The sequence below is a fragment of the Malus sylvestris genome, chromosome 14, assembly GCF_916048215.2.
Source record: "Malus sylvestris chromosome 14, drMalSylv7.2, whole genome shotgun sequence".
Taxonomy (NCBI): domain Eukaryota; kingdom Viridiplantae; phylum Streptophyta; class Magnoliopsida; order Rosales; family Rosaceae; genus Malus; species Malus sylvestris.
The window spans coordinates 23,635,245-23,651,329 of record NC_062273.1 but is presented as its reverse complement, the minus strand read 5'-3'; the positions used below and the strand labels follow the sequence as shown (position 1 = coordinate 23,651,329).

The 16,085-nt window shown below is 38.9% G+C and overlaps 3 protein-coding genes across 4 annotated transcripts; 1 reads left to right on the top strand and 2 right to left on the bottom strand.

Annotated features, from left to right (window-relative positions):
• Positions 1 to 606: 606 nt before the first annotated feature.
• On the bottom strand, positions 607 to 4,059 carry LOC126600928 (uncharacterized). Of its 2 annotated transcripts, XM_050267636.1 has the most exons (9): positions 3,949 to 4,059; positions 3,246 to 3,766; positions 2,607 to 2,771; positions 2,392 to 2,490; positions 2,153 to 2,254; positions 1,915 to 2,031; positions 1,584 to 1,724; positions 1,186 to 1,473; positions 607 to 989 (listed from the first exon to the last, which is right to left on the bottom strand). In XM_050267636.1, exons 2-9 carry the CDS (start codon positions 3,762 to 3,764, stop codon positions 699 to 701), a joined length of 1,722 nt encoding a protein of 573 aa, XP_050123593.1. In that variant the 5' UTR covers positions 3,765 to 3,766; positions 3,949 to 4,059; the 3' UTR covers positions 607 to 698. The 2 variants fall into 2 exon arrangements, with proteins under 2 accessions (XP_050123593.1, XP_050123591.1); XM_050267634.1 differs by having other exon boundaries at positions 3,246 to 4,042.
• Positions 4,060 to 8,659: 4,600 nt separating this feature from the next.
• LOC126599832 (protein PLASTID TRANSCRIPTIONALLY ACTIVE 10) lies at positions 8,660 to 12,779 on the top strand. The gene is made up of 12 exons (XM_050266282.1): positions 8,660 to 9,479; positions 9,742 to 9,801; positions 9,883 to 9,912; positions 10,175 to 10,248; positions 10,350 to 10,431; positions 10,525 to 10,598; positions 10,722 to 10,788; positions 11,029 to 11,121; positions 11,287 to 11,463; positions 11,549 to 11,599; positions 11,759 to 11,910; positions 12,112 to 12,779. The coding sequence occupies exons 1-12, from the start codon at positions 8,733 to 8,735 to the stop codon at positions 12,542 to 12,544; spliced, it is 2,040 nt and encodes a 679-aa protein (XP_050122239.1). The 5' UTR covers positions 8,660 to 8,732; the 3' UTR covers positions 12,545 to 12,779.
• On the bottom strand, positions 12,693 to 15,460 carry LOC126599833 (3-oxoacyl-[acyl-carrier-protein] reductase 4-like). Its single transcript, XM_050266283.1, has 11 exons — positions 15,155 to 15,460; positions 14,916 to 15,064; positions 14,749 to 14,802; positions 14,349 to 14,429; positions 14,210 to 14,255; positions 14,024 to 14,118; positions 13,896 to 13,928; positions 13,670 to 13,804; positions 13,442 to 13,535; positions 13,140 to 13,222; positions 12,693 to 13,049 (listed from the first exon to the last, which is right to left on the bottom strand). Exons 1-11 carry the CDS (start codon positions 15,312 to 15,314, stop codon positions 13,017 to 13,019), a joined length of 963 nt encoding a protein of 320 aa, XP_050122240.1. The 5' UTR covers positions 15,315 to 15,460; the 3' UTR covers positions 12,693 to 13,016.
• Positions 15,461 to 16,085: the final 625 nt, after the last annotated feature.

Genomic DNA, 16,085 nt, shown 5'->3' with positions numbered 1-16,085 from the left:
ATACCACAGTACAAAGTATTCGGAATTCAAAAGAAAATAAAAAACCGCTGTGGAATCTGGAGCGTATCTTTATTCAATGAGTCATTGTGTAACTGGAATTCCTCTCCCAGAATCTATGATCCTGATTGTCTCGGGACACGTGTCAAGCGTTCGTGCAATCAGATCTAAATTTGATGCACGATCTCAGGCGAAGATCTTTCCCAAAAGGATCGAGTCAAAATAGGAAATGTCAAGGGAGGGAGGGAGGGAGGAAGAGGGAGGGAGGGAACGAACGAAGACGAAACAATTTCAGAAGATGAAATGCATGACCTCCACCCCTCCCTCCCTCCCTCCCTCCAAAAATTAGCTATTTATTACGGAGTTTAAGGTCGTCAACTGCCGGAGATTCGGTTTGGACAGCCACGGACGATTATTCCTAACATCTGTAACAAAACTGAGTCAGTTGCAAGTGTACATCTCGCACTAGTCACGGATTCAGGAATCAGAGTTGTCAACCGCTTGGGATTCGTTTAATTTGAACGGCCTTTCAGTCGCTTAAGTGTATGCAGAAGATGTGCAAACACTAATCGCGTGGACGGTTCATAAAATTTGTAACAAATCCAAAGCTAAAAACACTTGGCTGATAAAAATGAAAAATCTATACAAAGTATCACTGGTTTACTATGGAGTGATAAGCAACCTGAAAGTAAACAATTGTGCTAAAAAAGCATCCGGTTACATAGCAGGAGACCACCGGAACTAATTCTCCGTTGTTGCTTCAACCTTTCAAAGAGTAAATCGTCATTGTTCTTGAGCTGGAGATACTCTTCCATGTCGAACTGTGAACCATTTGACCCACCAAGGCGTGACTGGCACTCGTAGCTTCTATATCCTCCAACTTTACTTCCTGCATCTTCCATGTTAATTGACAGGGAGTCAACTATTCCAGGGCTCCAGCTTCCATGGCTGCTAACAGATTGATTACTTTGATCTTGCATTTTTATCACTCCCTGAGAAATGAATTTAATGAAATTGAGACGATAAGAGAAGAGAAAACCATGAACGAAGATAAAAATAGTATGATCATGAACGAATATATCAGCCTGCAATAGTAGACAAAATGGGCTCGACAAATAAGAAGTGCACATGTCAACTCTGTCCTTATGCTAGACTTTATAATCGCGAGATGAGCTAATCATTTATCACCTGTGGTTCGTTCTTATTCTTGCATCCTATTGGCGTAGCATCATTACTAGTCTCCCACAGCAACCAAGGTAAAACAACCCCATCCATTGCGACAGGAAGAGGAGTAGAAAAGGCTGGACTCAGATAAGTTTCGTGCTTTGTTATTCCTCCTATACTTGAACTTGTATCGCTCCTTTCTCCGTCAATAGATGATATATCTGTATCTTCCACATTTGAAATGAAGTCCTCAATGTATCTCTCTGCCTCCTCAGTCAGTCGCTTAGACATCCTACCTCTGTCGTTACTCCTCTGTGAAAGTGAAAAGCAGGAGTTGATAAGAAAGTAAAACAAGGAGAATTAAAAATCCCAAGAAAAACACAGTAACATGCAAATCTGCAGTGTTTCAGACAGATTGGTACCCTTCTGGTTCTTGATGATTTGTCTGCGGCAACAATGTTATTTGGCTCGGGAAGCAATTCTTTGACAATCTTAGAGAGCTCCCTACTATGTTGTTCCTCCAGTACTATTTCAGCTAATAAATCTTGTTTTCGTTTTTCTGACTGTCACATACATGGAAAAAAGAAAAAGAAAAATATGATAAATAGTAGCCAAACTTTTTTCAAATGGCATACGGCACCCTCAGTTAACAACTTTAATAAAAACCAATAAATGATCTGCCCTTTATATCTATATAATCAAGGCCACATACTCTTCCTTAACTAAACTAAGCCTTTATAGTAACGTGAATACCTGTTCCAATTTGGAGGAGTAATTCTTCCTGATAGAAGAAACAGCCTGAAGTACATCTTTACTGTTAGAACGTAAATCACCAGGTGCTGAAACAGCGGATTTAGTTTTCTCATTTGCCTGAATAAGATAAAAAGGAACCAAGGTTAGGAAGCATATGACAGGAGGACAAAACTCTAAAATCGAACAAAAGGGATGAAGCAAATGTCAATAAAGATATAAAGAACGCTATAATACATACAATTTCAAGTTCTGACCGGATCTCTTCCACAGCATGTCTAAGTTCTTTCCGCATTACTTCATAAAGTCCACTTTTAACATCATTACCAGCAGGGTGCTCTGCCTAAAGGGTGACAAGAAGGTAAAAATAAGCAACCAATATAAAAGAGCTACACCAAGGTGGTTATCATAACACAAAACGACTAATGTAAAGAATTACACAGAGGTGGTTATCCTAACATAATGTGTTCAAAAGTAGACCTTCTTCTCTGAATATACAGCTCGGATAGTTTTCTCAACCCCATTTTTGTTGGAATAAGCATCCGTCCCCTCGTCATCAGTTAGGACCGAAGACTGGCTCTGCAAGGCCCAAATAAATTGTCTCAAATAATTCATTTCTGAGAACTATTCTGACTGGAAAACACATTAAACAGCATTAAATGAAAATACCAAAATTTAAAGAAGTTAAGACTTACAGAGTAACCATCATGGGACTTAAAATCTTTCTGGCTAAGAGATCGTCTCAAAGCTGGTCTAAAATTTGAATCTGTTGACTTACGGGACAAGGGTGTCTGGTTGTTTCCACTAACGAAGTTCCTCGACTTAACGGTGCTGCGATTGTGGGTATGATCTAGATCACTCTATCATTAAAAATACAACAAATGATCCACAAATAAATGAGTGGAAGAATTACACTAATCCGACATAGCTAACAAGAATCGTTTAATTTAAGAATCCACGATTAATAAATTATATCAATTTCTTCCATCCCAATACTCTCTTGTTCAATGGCATTATACTGTCTAAACAATCTTTAATTACACATTCTAATTGTAGGTTTAATTCAAATTTGCACTAGTATAAAAAATAAGTAACTTTAACGAAAAACTCCTGGTATTGTTCATTTTAACGAAAAACCATATTTTTACACTAAAAAATAAATCTGATACTATTTACTTTAGCCTTTATTTTGTCCGTTAAAACTCAAAATTTTCAAACCTTTTCATTAGTTTTCATAAAAAAATAAGGCCATAAAGCAATAGTAACTAAACGTTTTACACTGTGCTTTAAATCAAATAAAGCAAAACTAAAAGCATAAGGACACCAGTTCTCACCTCAGAATCGCTCTTCTGATACCGGGCAACCGAAACCGATCGCCTTCGGCTTGAATTACCCTTACTTTCCGAAACTACCCTTCCTCCAGCTGAATTATTACCAGTACCGCCCCTCACATCACCACCACCACCACCACCAACTCTCGGGCCGTGCCTCGACACCGACCTCCCACGCCTCTGCGAGGCACTGCCAGCAGGAGTAGCTTCGGAGCTCCGCGCAACCGAGCGGCTCCGGTCAGCAGAGGAGTCGAATAGCTCGACGGCGAGGTCGTCGAGGCTGATCTCCGGGAATCCCGAGCCTCTGACCTTGTTGACGAACCTCCCTCTACTGGGAACCGGATTATCATCGTAATCGTCAGCCGCCGGCGTCCGCTCCGGCAACCCGCGAGAGAAGCAGCTCAGGCTGCGGGAGCGCCGGTGAGACGACTTCCGATCAAACGCAGCCGAGTCTTCCGGCGGAGCCTTGGACGCTCCGATCGGCGTCCGCTTCGTCGTTGATTTGAACGCCGAGGTCGCCATTCCTGGTACGAATCGAACAAAACAAGAAAGCAAATATTCAATCAATTTTTACAAATTTGATGGATTCATATATGGAAGGTGAAGACTTTGGGTTTGAAGGTAACCAATTTGAAGGCTGTCAAAGAAAACGATGGAATCAGATTGTAGCGAGAGAAAGAGAGGAGAGGAGAGAGAGAGAGCTCACGAGGTAGCTGAGAAAGTGATCTGTAGAGAGAGAGAGAGAGAGAGAGAGAGAGAGAGGTTTAAAGTGGGGTTGTGTAATGGAGGGGAAGATTGGCGGATGGATCGAAAATTGGGGAGAATTTGAATGACGGAGCTGTTACGATACGGACTTTGGGTTAACGGACTCACGTGGGCCGGGCCGGACATTAACTTCTCAATCATTAAATATTAAGAATACTAACGAAATGTCTAAAAAATCTTCTCTTTTAACAAAAAAATCATTTTTAAAGGTATAATAAATAGTACCAGTTAAAAATTAAAATATGGTTTTTCGTTAAAAGTGAACAGTACCAGCAGTGTTTTGTTAAAACTCCCTTTAATATTTTGTCGACGGGCTTTTTGGTTTTTTAATTTATTTTTTGAATACTTATTTGACGGAGTCTATTTGTGTGTGAATTCGTCAACTTTTGGGAAGTGTTGTGTTGAATGAGGAATTTGGATTGTCAATAACAATTCCCTTTTATTATATATTTTTACTTCAGTTACAAAATCTTTATTTATTTATGTTTCTTTTTTTACAAATGATAGATTTTGTTAGATTAGTGTTGACCCTAAAAACTACCAAGCCTACGTGGCACGCAGGCCGAGTAATCTATAAGCTAACTATGTCCTTCGGTAAATGCGGGGCGTGCCAACTCGTCGGCCGAGCTCGGCCGAGGAGTAAAAATTTGTTGATGTTGGGTGCGCGGCTGACTTCTGCGTCTTGCGATTACGGCCGAGAAAGGAACACGTCTCGGCCTCTTGGGCTCTCGAACCTGAAGACAAAGTTACTATTCTTACGAAGTTCAATATCAAATTCGGCTTTCAATGTGCCGAATGTAATAACTTGTAACACCTCACTTCGCCGAGAAGGCTGATGAGATGACATCGACCAATAAGGATTCAGGAATCCTTCTCGACCGAGACTTGGATAGGTAACCAACCGTCCTCGCCGCAGTGTTGTTGATGCCAACAGAAGATACTGCGAGATCAGCTGACTCTACGGTGACAGAGCTATCTATGCCGACTTAAGATATCACCAGTTGCTTTTACAATGCTGTTGATGCCAACGGAAGATGTGTCAGCGAAAAGAGAAAATAAAAATCTCAAAGTTGTTGAGAGAGTTTGCGCAGGGCAGTTGTGTGTTGAATTGAAGGTCCCCTGAATGATGCACTGCCTCCGTATTTATAGGGACATATACACGTTGGTTGATAAACTGATATATGCTTCTGCCATGTATTAGGACTCTTCCACAAATTGCGTCAGATAATCCTTATACTCCTACGACTCTGAACTTAGCCAAAAATGCAACCAAATCTGATCCTTATGCTTAGTCTTATCAGTTATCACATCCCAAGATAACATGCACGCTTGGATTGGTTCAGATAATGCCCATCAAAATAACCACCATTATATATATATATATATATATATATATATATATATATATATATATATATATAATTAGGCATAGGCATGCAGGCTATATGGTAGCTTTTCACACGGCACCATTGACAATCTTTGTTTTATATATATATATATATAATTGGTAGCTTTTCACATGGCATGCAGGCCAAGTCCATCATCTGACAACACCTTAGCTTACTTAGGTCTCCTATCTCACCATTATACAAGTCTTGCAAATCCCATGCTATGCGTCATGATAAGAATCCAAGCCAAGTTGCTCTAACCCACACGGTACACTGTTAACAAATCCAAGTTAAGTTGAACTGTTCTGCCTGTCTCTACGAGGATATAATCTGCACCCTATTTATCCTATTCAAGAATATGTCAAGATCATTTATATTAAAAAATAATTATTATGATAAAAATCATAATATTATCTTTTAATAATAACAACATTATCTTCACTTTTCCATCCAACGGTTGGGAGCTATGCTCACTCAACGGCCTCGATTGCACAAACCGATGGTGTAAATTTGAGCCCAAACAATTAGCAAACAATGGGATTCGAATACATACCGTCATGCAAAAGTTCAACTCTTTTCCACCAATAGTAAAGGGTCACTTGCTATTTATTTATGTTTGTTGAAATCTTTAGTTTTGCAATCTTATGGCATATTTAGTTTCATATGGGCAAGATAATATTATAATTCAAAAATAAAAAAATTGATATAATTTTAATTTTGTGAGTTGTTATTGCGTAGGTTTTTTTTTTTTTTGGATTAGTTTCATACACTAATTATCTACATCAGTTTATTTATTTATTATTAAATTGTAATAAATGTCTTCCCTTATTATAGGCTTATTTTTTGCTCAATTTTAAGATTAAATATAAGAATTAAATATTGTTTGTCCTTTTTTGCTGCACCTAATTCGTACGTCAATTTTTTCTTGGGACACTGTTGGATTTAGTACAGTTTTCCTATTTTTCAACTTTAATTCAATTTCTTGATTAATGTTTTTTTTACTCAAATTTTTAATTTAAATATTTATATAGGAAAACCTAACCACTTTCATGGAAAATAGGTAAAAAAAAATTATATGTCATTATATATCATACATATACCATAAGTTGATAAAATACAGCCACTTAGTACGACAGTCTGGTGGTGTTCCTCTTCACTTGGAAGTAAGGGTCTTAAGTTCGAATCTCATGTATGGCGAATTCGATACCAAATTAGGTTGCCCATTGTGTGGTTTAACCGAACTCCCCCTCCCTTCGTGTAAAAATATCGATGTCCTTAAACAAAAAAAAGTTGATAAAATACATTTAACCTGTGATAGAGGTATCTACGATAATAGATAAAAATTAATCTACCTAGTTTAAAAGGAAAAAAAAAAGTTGATAAAATACATTTAACCTGTGATAGAGGTATCTACGATAATAGATAAAAATTAATCTACCTAGTTTAAAAGGAAAAAAAAAAGTTGATAAAATACATTTAACCTGTGATAGAGGTATCTACAAGAATAGATAAAAATTAATTACCTAGTTTAAAAGGAATTCGTCTTCCATACATTTATTAATTCATACTAGTATATATGCTGATATATATGGTATCTACAACATAGATTAGCTATCACAAGTACCTACGATAATAGATAAAAATTAATCTACCTAGTTTAAAAGGAAAAAAAAAAGTTGATAAAATACATTTAACCTATGATAGAGGTATCTACAAGAATAGATAAAAATTAATTACCTAGTTTAAAAGGAATTCGTCTTCCATACATTTATTAATTCATACTAGTATATATGTTGATATATATGGTACCTACAACATAGATTAGTTAACACAATTAATCTGTGATTGAGGTAGCAGAAAAAAAAAAAAAAAGAGGAAACTAGTTGTAACTTTGTAAGTCCCAATTTTGTGAGCCCTTTATTAGGAATAGTCTTTTTTTTTTTGTTATTTACTGAAATAGGTCCGAAGACTGTACATTTGTCTTAATAAGTCAGCTTTTTCTTTCTAAATATTAATTTTCTTTTCTAATATTGTCCTTATGATTTAAATTTGTATGATCTTAATCGGTTTTTTTTAAAGGAATTATTTATTGTTTCTAAGGTTCTTTTGAAATTTCAAAAATGGAGTGCATCTGTAACCTGCACACATAACATATTTCAAACAAACAAAGAAACTACAAATTACCTATAAAAAAAGGTATAAGAAATGAACCTGTTGGTGCGAGATTTCTTACATAAAGAAATACCTCCACAAATTTTTTGACTGTCCACACGTTCATCGAATTCTTCGTCAAGAAGCGTCCATGAAAGTCATTTTTTCCAAAACTTCACTAACGTGAGGGGTACCTACAAAAGGTACTCCAACACTCAAGAGTCAAGTTAGTTAATTGAATCCGTATTCTCTAGTCAAGGGGTTTTGACCGCATACCTTGTTCTCTAACTCCTCTCCTTTTTATAGAGCTCAAATGCTTAGGAATCAAGTTCCACTACCTCGTTCCCTCGCATTGCAAAGTAAGGTTGGAAAACACATTGCATTGTATTCTTGGATCGACTCCACATGCTCATGAACTTGTTTCATATAAGTTGATCTCTTCCTTTCAGCTTTGTTTTATTTGTTCTGAGTATCGTCTAGGCCCTGCATCACCTTTTGAGGTATAACTTATGATCATGATTGTTTAGTTTTAGGTTGCATTTTCTAAACCTATGGTTGTCAGATTGTGAGGTCACGACTTTTATTTCCAGCGTCCTCTGCAACCACCCTCCCTCAACCCCCAACACCCATTCTCTTCCATCTTGTTCATTTGCTTCTCTTTCTCACATTCCATTCCCTTCATCATCCTTTACTCAAAGCCAACTGCGTTGCGTCTCATTTGCTTTGGCCCTCACTTCTATATCCCTTCACGGGTCAGCACCCGACCGGCATGCGTAAAAAATCAGGGCCAATCGTACGTGTTGTGGCTTTCCCCAAAGCGAGGGTGTTTTAGATGCCACGTGTAAGGTTAAGATTGTTGTAAAGAAAAATTAATAAAAATAGCTTGAAAATTTTGAGTTTTAACGATAAGCACAAAATAAATGGTAAAATGAATAGTATCAAGATTGTTATTTTAATGTAAAATTATGATTTTTCGTTAAAATAAATAGTTCAAGAATTTTTCGTTAAAATTCTCTTGTTGTAACTTGTAATGTGTTTTCATTTAAAAAAATTATTTGGTTTCTCAAAAAATAAAAGGTAATTACCTTATCCACTCGCCAAAATCCAAAAATAAAACACGTCTTTCAGTCCGAGCTTCTACACTCTCACATGCACTCCCTTCTCAGTCACTCTCACTCTCGCAGCAATGCAGGTCCTCCAAACCCCTCACCAGTTCTTCACCTTCCCTAAAACCCTAAACCCTAAATTCTCCAATCCCCACCCCAAGCACCTCCACCACCACCAAAATCACCACCTTCCATGGCGTCCCCTTCTCTTCAAGTCCAAGGCCTTCAGCACCGACGAGTTCCCCGTCGACGAGACCTTCCTCGAGAACTTCGGCCCCAAAGACAAAGAAACCGAAGACGAGGCCCGGAAGCGCAACTGGGTCGAGCGCGGCTGGGCCCCCTGGGAGGAGATTCTCTCGCCGGAGGCCGATTTCGCGCGAAAAAGCTTGAACGAGGGCGAGGAAGTGGCTCTCCAGTCCCCGGCGGCGATTGAAGCCTTCAGGATGCTCCGACCCAGTTACCGGAAGAAGAAAATGGAGGAAATGGGCCTGACGGAAGACGACTACTACCGCGAACAGTTTAAAATCAGAGGAGATATACCGGAGCCGTTGAAGACGGTTTGGGCGGCTCCTCTGGTCGTCAGACTGATTCCTCCGAGGGATTGGCCGCCGAGGGGGTGGGAGGTGGACAAGAAGGAGCTGGAGTATATAAGGGAGGCGCATAAGTTGCAGGCGGTGAGGGTGCGATTGGATGAATTGGAGAGTAAGAAGACGATTGCGACGATGGAGACTGATGATTTGTGCTTGGATAGGTATAAGGTGTTCTTGAAGCAGTATAAGGAGTGGGTCGCTGCGAATAAGGATCGATTGGAAGAGGAATCCTATAAGGTCTGCAAAGATTAAACCTTTTTTTGTTTAATCTTTTTGTGTTTTTTGGTTAATTTGGTATTGTTAATTTGTTTCCTTTTTTGCATTATTAGCTCGTCTATTGGCTAATTCTGACTTAGTTTCAAGCACATTTGATTTGAGTATAAAGTTTGGAAATTTGGGTGAAAAAGGATGATAGTTGGATTGAATAAATTGAATTAAGTTCGATATTTACTAATTAGTTGAATTTGGCCATAAATTCTGCATTTTTTATGACATACAGTATGACCAAGATTACCATCCCGGTAGGAGGAAGAGAGGCAAGGACTACAAAGAGGGCATGGTATGATGGATTTTAATTTCTTTTTGGCCCCTGCTCTGAATTACCCAAATTTTCTGACATGGTCTTCATTTTTCTGTGCAGTATGAACTTCCATTTTATTATCCCGGACAAGTAAGTTGTTATGAATATTGTTTTTACTTTATTTGTTGTGATTCTGGAAATGAACTTTTAAATCTCACCAAAGAATGCTAAGAACTTGAGATGGTCATCCTCGCAGCATTATTATGTTGCGGTTACACAGAACATGCTAAGTTGTATGGCACTTTCATTATTAGATTCGTTTGTCGAGAATTCTTAAAAGAACTGTAAATGAAGTGTCTTTGGTAGCAAGAAATATAATGGTTGATGATACAATGGAAAATGTGTATTGCAGATTTGTGAAGGGAAGGTGACAGCCGTTGCTCTATATCAAGGAGCATTTGTTGACATTGGAGGTGTACATGATGGGTGATTATCGATCCCTATGCTTCCTGTTAGAGTTACTGAAAGTATTTTTGTCACTGAACGTTTTTTGTTCATTGCGTTCATGTGTGTTGATGTCTTGCCAGGTGGGTCCCGATTAAAAATAATGATTGGTACTGGATCCGACATCACATAAAAGTTGGTATGCCTGTCATTGTTGAAATCCTGGTGAGTTCTGTGCTTCAGTTTCTTTCTATTGTTTGTTTACTTTCTATCATATTTCTTGTGGATCTTTTCTCTCACTAAATGTCTCTTTTGCAGGCAAAGAGAGATCCTTACCGCTTCCGATTTCCCATTGAAATGCGTTTTGTTTATCCAAATATAGACCACCTGATGTATGTACTTCTACTCACAGACTTTCAGTCCTCCCCTTCGTTTGATTAAGTATGCTCGTAGGTTTAAATTCTGTTCAGGCTTATTTGCTTCTTGATATCTCATATTTCCGTCCACTTTTCCAGATTTAACAGATTTGACTTTTCGCCAATATTTCATCGTGATGAAGATACTAATCCCGATGAATTGCGGGTGTGTGATTTTCCTTTAAGTTTCATTTTTTTCCACCTTTCCCCCCTGTTATTATGCCTATCATTAGTATATTGTTGCAACTGGGGATCCACAGTTTCACAATTTCAATCACGTCTTTATTTTTTTATTTTTTTTACCTTCAGTCATTTCGTACAGTTCAGTGCTCTATGAAGCATTTAGTCTTAGTATTTAATATCAGCACATGCTTATGCTTTTGCTCTGGTCTGTTTCACTTTTCAGCGTGATTGTGGAAGGCCTCCTATCCCCAGGAAGGATCCAAAAGACAATCCGGTAGAGGAACCTTTATTGTCGAATCACCCTTATGTTGATAAGGTAAATCTTTAATATCTGAAATGTTGTTGTGTTATATCTAAAGTGCCTTACTCTTGGTTAATGTATATGGATATTCTTTGTTTGTCTTGAGTCCTTCAAATCAAAATTGACTTTTCACTATCACCATCATGCTACTCATTGACTAGCTTTATCGTCTTGATGCAGTTGTGGCAGATACATGTTGCTGAGCAAATGATTTTGAATGATTTGGAGGCTAATCCTGATAAATACAAAGGCAAAAAACTGTCAGAGTTATCTGATCCTGAAGATTACGATGAAAAAAACGATGTTGAATATACAACAGCCCAGTATAAGAAAACTGTAATACCGAAAGTGATTCTGGTAAATGATTCTCCAGTGACATTGCATTGTGTTCTATGAATATATGATATGAAATTTACTGATTGTTCTTCATTTTTGTACGCAGAAAACTAGCGTTAAAGAACTTGACTTGGAGGCTGCATTTGCTGAGCGCCAGGTCAGCTGTTCCGTTGCCTGTTAGATTCACATTCTTGAGTATTACATTTGCTCAAAGCACTATATTGACTGTTGCGTTTCTTTTTGCTATGCGATATATAAGTTGGCTGAAGAAAAGAACACTCACTTTATTTATTTTTACTTTTATGTTTGGCTGCAGCTACGTAATGCACTAAAGAAGGAAGCGGAAGAGAGAGGAGAGGAATACAAAGTTACCAATATGAGGCGGAATGATGAAATGGATGAGTATGACTTTTTACATTGGCGCCGATCCTTCGAGGAAAGAGAAGCGTTGATCAGAGACATAAGCTGGTATGGCCATCAGTGTTATATTTTTGTACTTTTTGTAGAAATGTACAATCTGGTTTTTAATCCATAATATCACCAATGCAATTAAACATTAAAGTGGTAATCCGGCAATGTCGTTGACTTTGCATCATATTCACTGGGCTGTGGCTAATTTGTATTGCTTTTCCTGAAACTATGCAATAACTGGTGCGACGTTCTGTGCAGCCGTAAAGCTCTTGGTTTACCACTTGAAGAGCCGGGAAGGTTTGTGGAATCCAGTTACTTTGGGAAGGATCAATATGACCCGCAAAACCCTCTGTATCGGTATGACTACTGGGGAGAACCAAAGAACTCAGAGAAGAGCAAGCAAGAGCGGCTGACGGACGCTCATAACAAAGCAATTGTGGGAAAGAGCAATGTTTGGTATGAAATGTCGTATGACGATTGCATCAAGCAACGGATGGAAAGAGAAGCTAAGGGTATAAAACCAAGACAAATTGAAGAAGAGACAAGCTTCAATGACGATGATGAAGATGATGACGACGACGACTTTGATTTCAGCTTCTTACACGACTCCAATGTTGATTTGTCGGACCAGCCTCGTGTCAACGGGACCGAATCTGCAAGCATATCGGATGAAGGCATGTTCGAGGATTAAGGCTCTAACCGGTAAGATGGCTCGGATGGAACGAAGTCATCTGTACAGCAGTTGGTAGAAAAGTGAGGAGCAGAAGATTTACGCACGGTGAGTCCCATTTTTGTTGCTAGGAGCCAGCATAGATATAGTTTCTCTTTCTTTCGAGGAATTAGGGACGAACATCCATATCTGTTCATTTCCTACAACCCAGAAATAACAGAAGCTTCAATATGTTATGAATTACAAATTTTACAAACTCTCTTCGCCCGATTTGGATGGAAACCACTACACGAAAGTAATCTTCTTTTGCTTACATACAGAGTGATCAGCGAAAACAATCCTCGTTAAAACTAATAAGTAACAAAATCCTTTCTACTTTTCTATTCAATTCCTCATTGAAACTAGAAGCTGCCGAGAATTGACTGCAAAGAAAAGCCTCTCCTCTGAAACTTTTAAGTAAGACGAAGCTCGTAGGGGTGCCGGACTCAGCCCCTCACATCACCATCCCTCCATCAATGGTCAAGACCTAGAATGAATGAGCAGAAAAATTAGATCAATACTGTACCCTTTCGGTATCCATCGAAGGAAAAATACCAGATCTTAAAGAAAACATTACCTGTCCGGTGATGTAGCTGGCAGCGGGATTAAGCGCCAAGAATTCCACCAGTCCAGCCACTTCTTCAGGTTGACCATATCGCCCTGAAAGAATCGTAAAATTGATACGTAATTCATCTAATTTATGTCATAATCTTCAAAATTAAGAATTTAAGATTAGCTGGACAAGGGAAGAAGAGTCAATCAAATTTCAATCATCCGTCCTATGAATCAATGAAATTTCTCTCTTATTTAAATGACATGAGTAATTTAAGTTTTATATTAATGCTTAAATAACTGGTAGCCAACTGATTGTGTTCTCACCTAAGGGGATGCTCCCCAAGATCTTCTTTTCTATGTCTTCTCCAAGCTTGGAAGTCATATCAGATGCGATAAAACCAGGGGCAACAGCATTGACCTAGGAGAAAAGAAAGATTTAGACAGACGTTCTTTCGGGCCCAAAGTGTAAGACTGCAATACGATAGAAATTTAAAATCTATCTGCTTTCATGTTTAACGTCTTGAAGATTGAACTGCGTAACCACTGACATACATTAATGTTCCTGCTCGAATATTCCTTTGCAACACTCTTCGTGAAGCCAATGACTCCAGCCTTTGCAGCACTGTAGTTGGCTTGTCCAACATTGCCAACAAGACCAACAACAGACGCTATATTGATTATCCTTCCCTGCAATATGATGAATAACTAAGCGGATCTAAAAGCAAATAGGATTTTTCAAATTGAAACGATACAACAAGGGAAGAACGTACGTGCTTACCTTTCGCTGTTTCATCATAATTTTTGCCGCAGCCTGCAGAAAGCACGAATAACCTTGCTCAGAAATCGGACAAATGTAAGCTTGAACAACTAGAATTACTGGATAAACAAATTCCCCCAAACACTCACCTGCGTGCATAGAAACACGCCAGTAAGATTCAAATCAATAACCTCCTGCCATTGGGATTTTTTCATTCTCATCAATAAGCCATCCCGTGTAATTCCTGAAAAGGATTGTAGACCAGTCAGTTGAAATCAGAAGGAAAGACGAGACACGGACTCTAAAATACAGCAAGCAAAGTGATGCTGACTAACCTGCATTATTTACCAAGACATCAACCGTTCCCCACGCATCGACCACCTATATTCATTTGATTCAAATGACATCATGTTGCAAGAAGTAATTTCAACCAAAAAACGCGTAGCGTGCCCAAAAAAGAGCACATTAACTCACGGTCTTAATCATTGCTGTGACATCTTCTTCCTTCGAAACATCACCCCCAAATGCTAGAGCTTGACCACCAGATGCCTCAATCTACAGCATTTAATTAAGGGAACTTTAACGAAAAGCTCCCGGTACTGTTCACTTTAACGAAAAACCACATTTTTACACTAAAAAGTCAATCCTGGTACTATTCACTTTACCCTTTATTTTGTCCTTATCATTAAAACTCAAAGTTTTCAAGCCTTTTCATTAGTTTCCTTTTAATTAAACCACCATAAAATTTGTTAACAATGAGACCTTTAACCAAACATTTCAACTACGATGCAGTCAGCAATCGGTATGTAATCAAGTCATAAAGTTGCTAAAATTGCGTTGTTTACAAATACAGGCATTTACAAAGGCACCATACCTCCTTAGAAACTTGTTCAGCTTCCTTGGATGATCTTGCGTAGTTTACCAACACCTGTAATCATTGAAATGTTGATGATGAACGATGAATATGATCACGATCATGATGATGAATGGTTATATGATGAACGATGATGGTAATGATGAACGGGGAAGATGATGAGAGACCTTACAACCAGACTTGCCGAGGGCGAGAGCAACAGCCTTGCCGATTCCTCTAGAAGCTCCGGTGACGATAACCACCGGAGCCTCCACCTTTGGATTCTGAGACACAGCAGCGCTAGACTGCTCAACGTCCGCCACCTGTGCCCTAATTCCTGCAATTTCATCGCATTTCCGTTAAAACATCGCCAAATTGTTCCGATACAAACTTCCATCACAATAACATGAAAATGCGATTGGAGTACCAGAGCCAGAGGAGGAAGACAAGGAGCTGGAAAACATGGCCGGAGAGGCGTGGCGCAGTCGGAGCCCGCCGAGAAGCGGATAGGAGCTTCGCGGGTGGGAGAATTGGCGGGAGAGTCGCGCCGGAGCTCCGACGGAGTTGAAGGCGATCGAGGCCGCCATTGAGAGTCGGACAATGGCCGGCGCGAAAGAAGAAGGAGAGGAGAGTATGGTCGCCAGAAGATTGAATCAATCGGAGTTCAGACTTCAGAGAGAAAGGAGTGAACAATGCGTATCTGCAAGACGACGTCGTTTTATTTCTTCTAACGGAAGAAAATTATCGAACTTAAACTGATGGACTTAAATGTATTAAAGCGAGAATTGTTTGATAACTATTTCGTTTTTCGACTTTTTACGTGTTAAACTGTAAAACAAATTAAACCCATGTTTAGACAATTCGAGAAAATAGCTTTCAGATCTGATCTTCGATTTCTATTTTAGTACCGTGTTCAACATTGCGGTGGAGGCGGAGGTGGCGGCGATCACTGCCCCCAGCGTCAACATTTGAGATGCTAGAAACCGGGCCAAAAGAGGTAAAGTGGAGAGTGCATTTTTGCTCACCACCATTTAGTGTGGTGTATGCTCACCATCATATTTATCACCATTAGATGAGTTTGAATTTCGAGATTCGTGTAGTAGATAAGTACAAATCTCTAAATTCAAACTCATCTAATGGTGATAAATAGGATGGTGAGCATACACCACACTAAATGGTGGTGAGCAAAAATACTTCCTAAAGTGGAAGCGACGGTGGCAGCAATGGCGGCGGGAGTGATGGTGGATGATGGGAGCATTGGGGTGGCAGGTGGAGATGAACGTAACGGGGGTGGCAGCTTAAAAGATTTTAGAAAAAGTAAATTATAGCGATGGTTCTTTAACTTTACCTTAATTAGA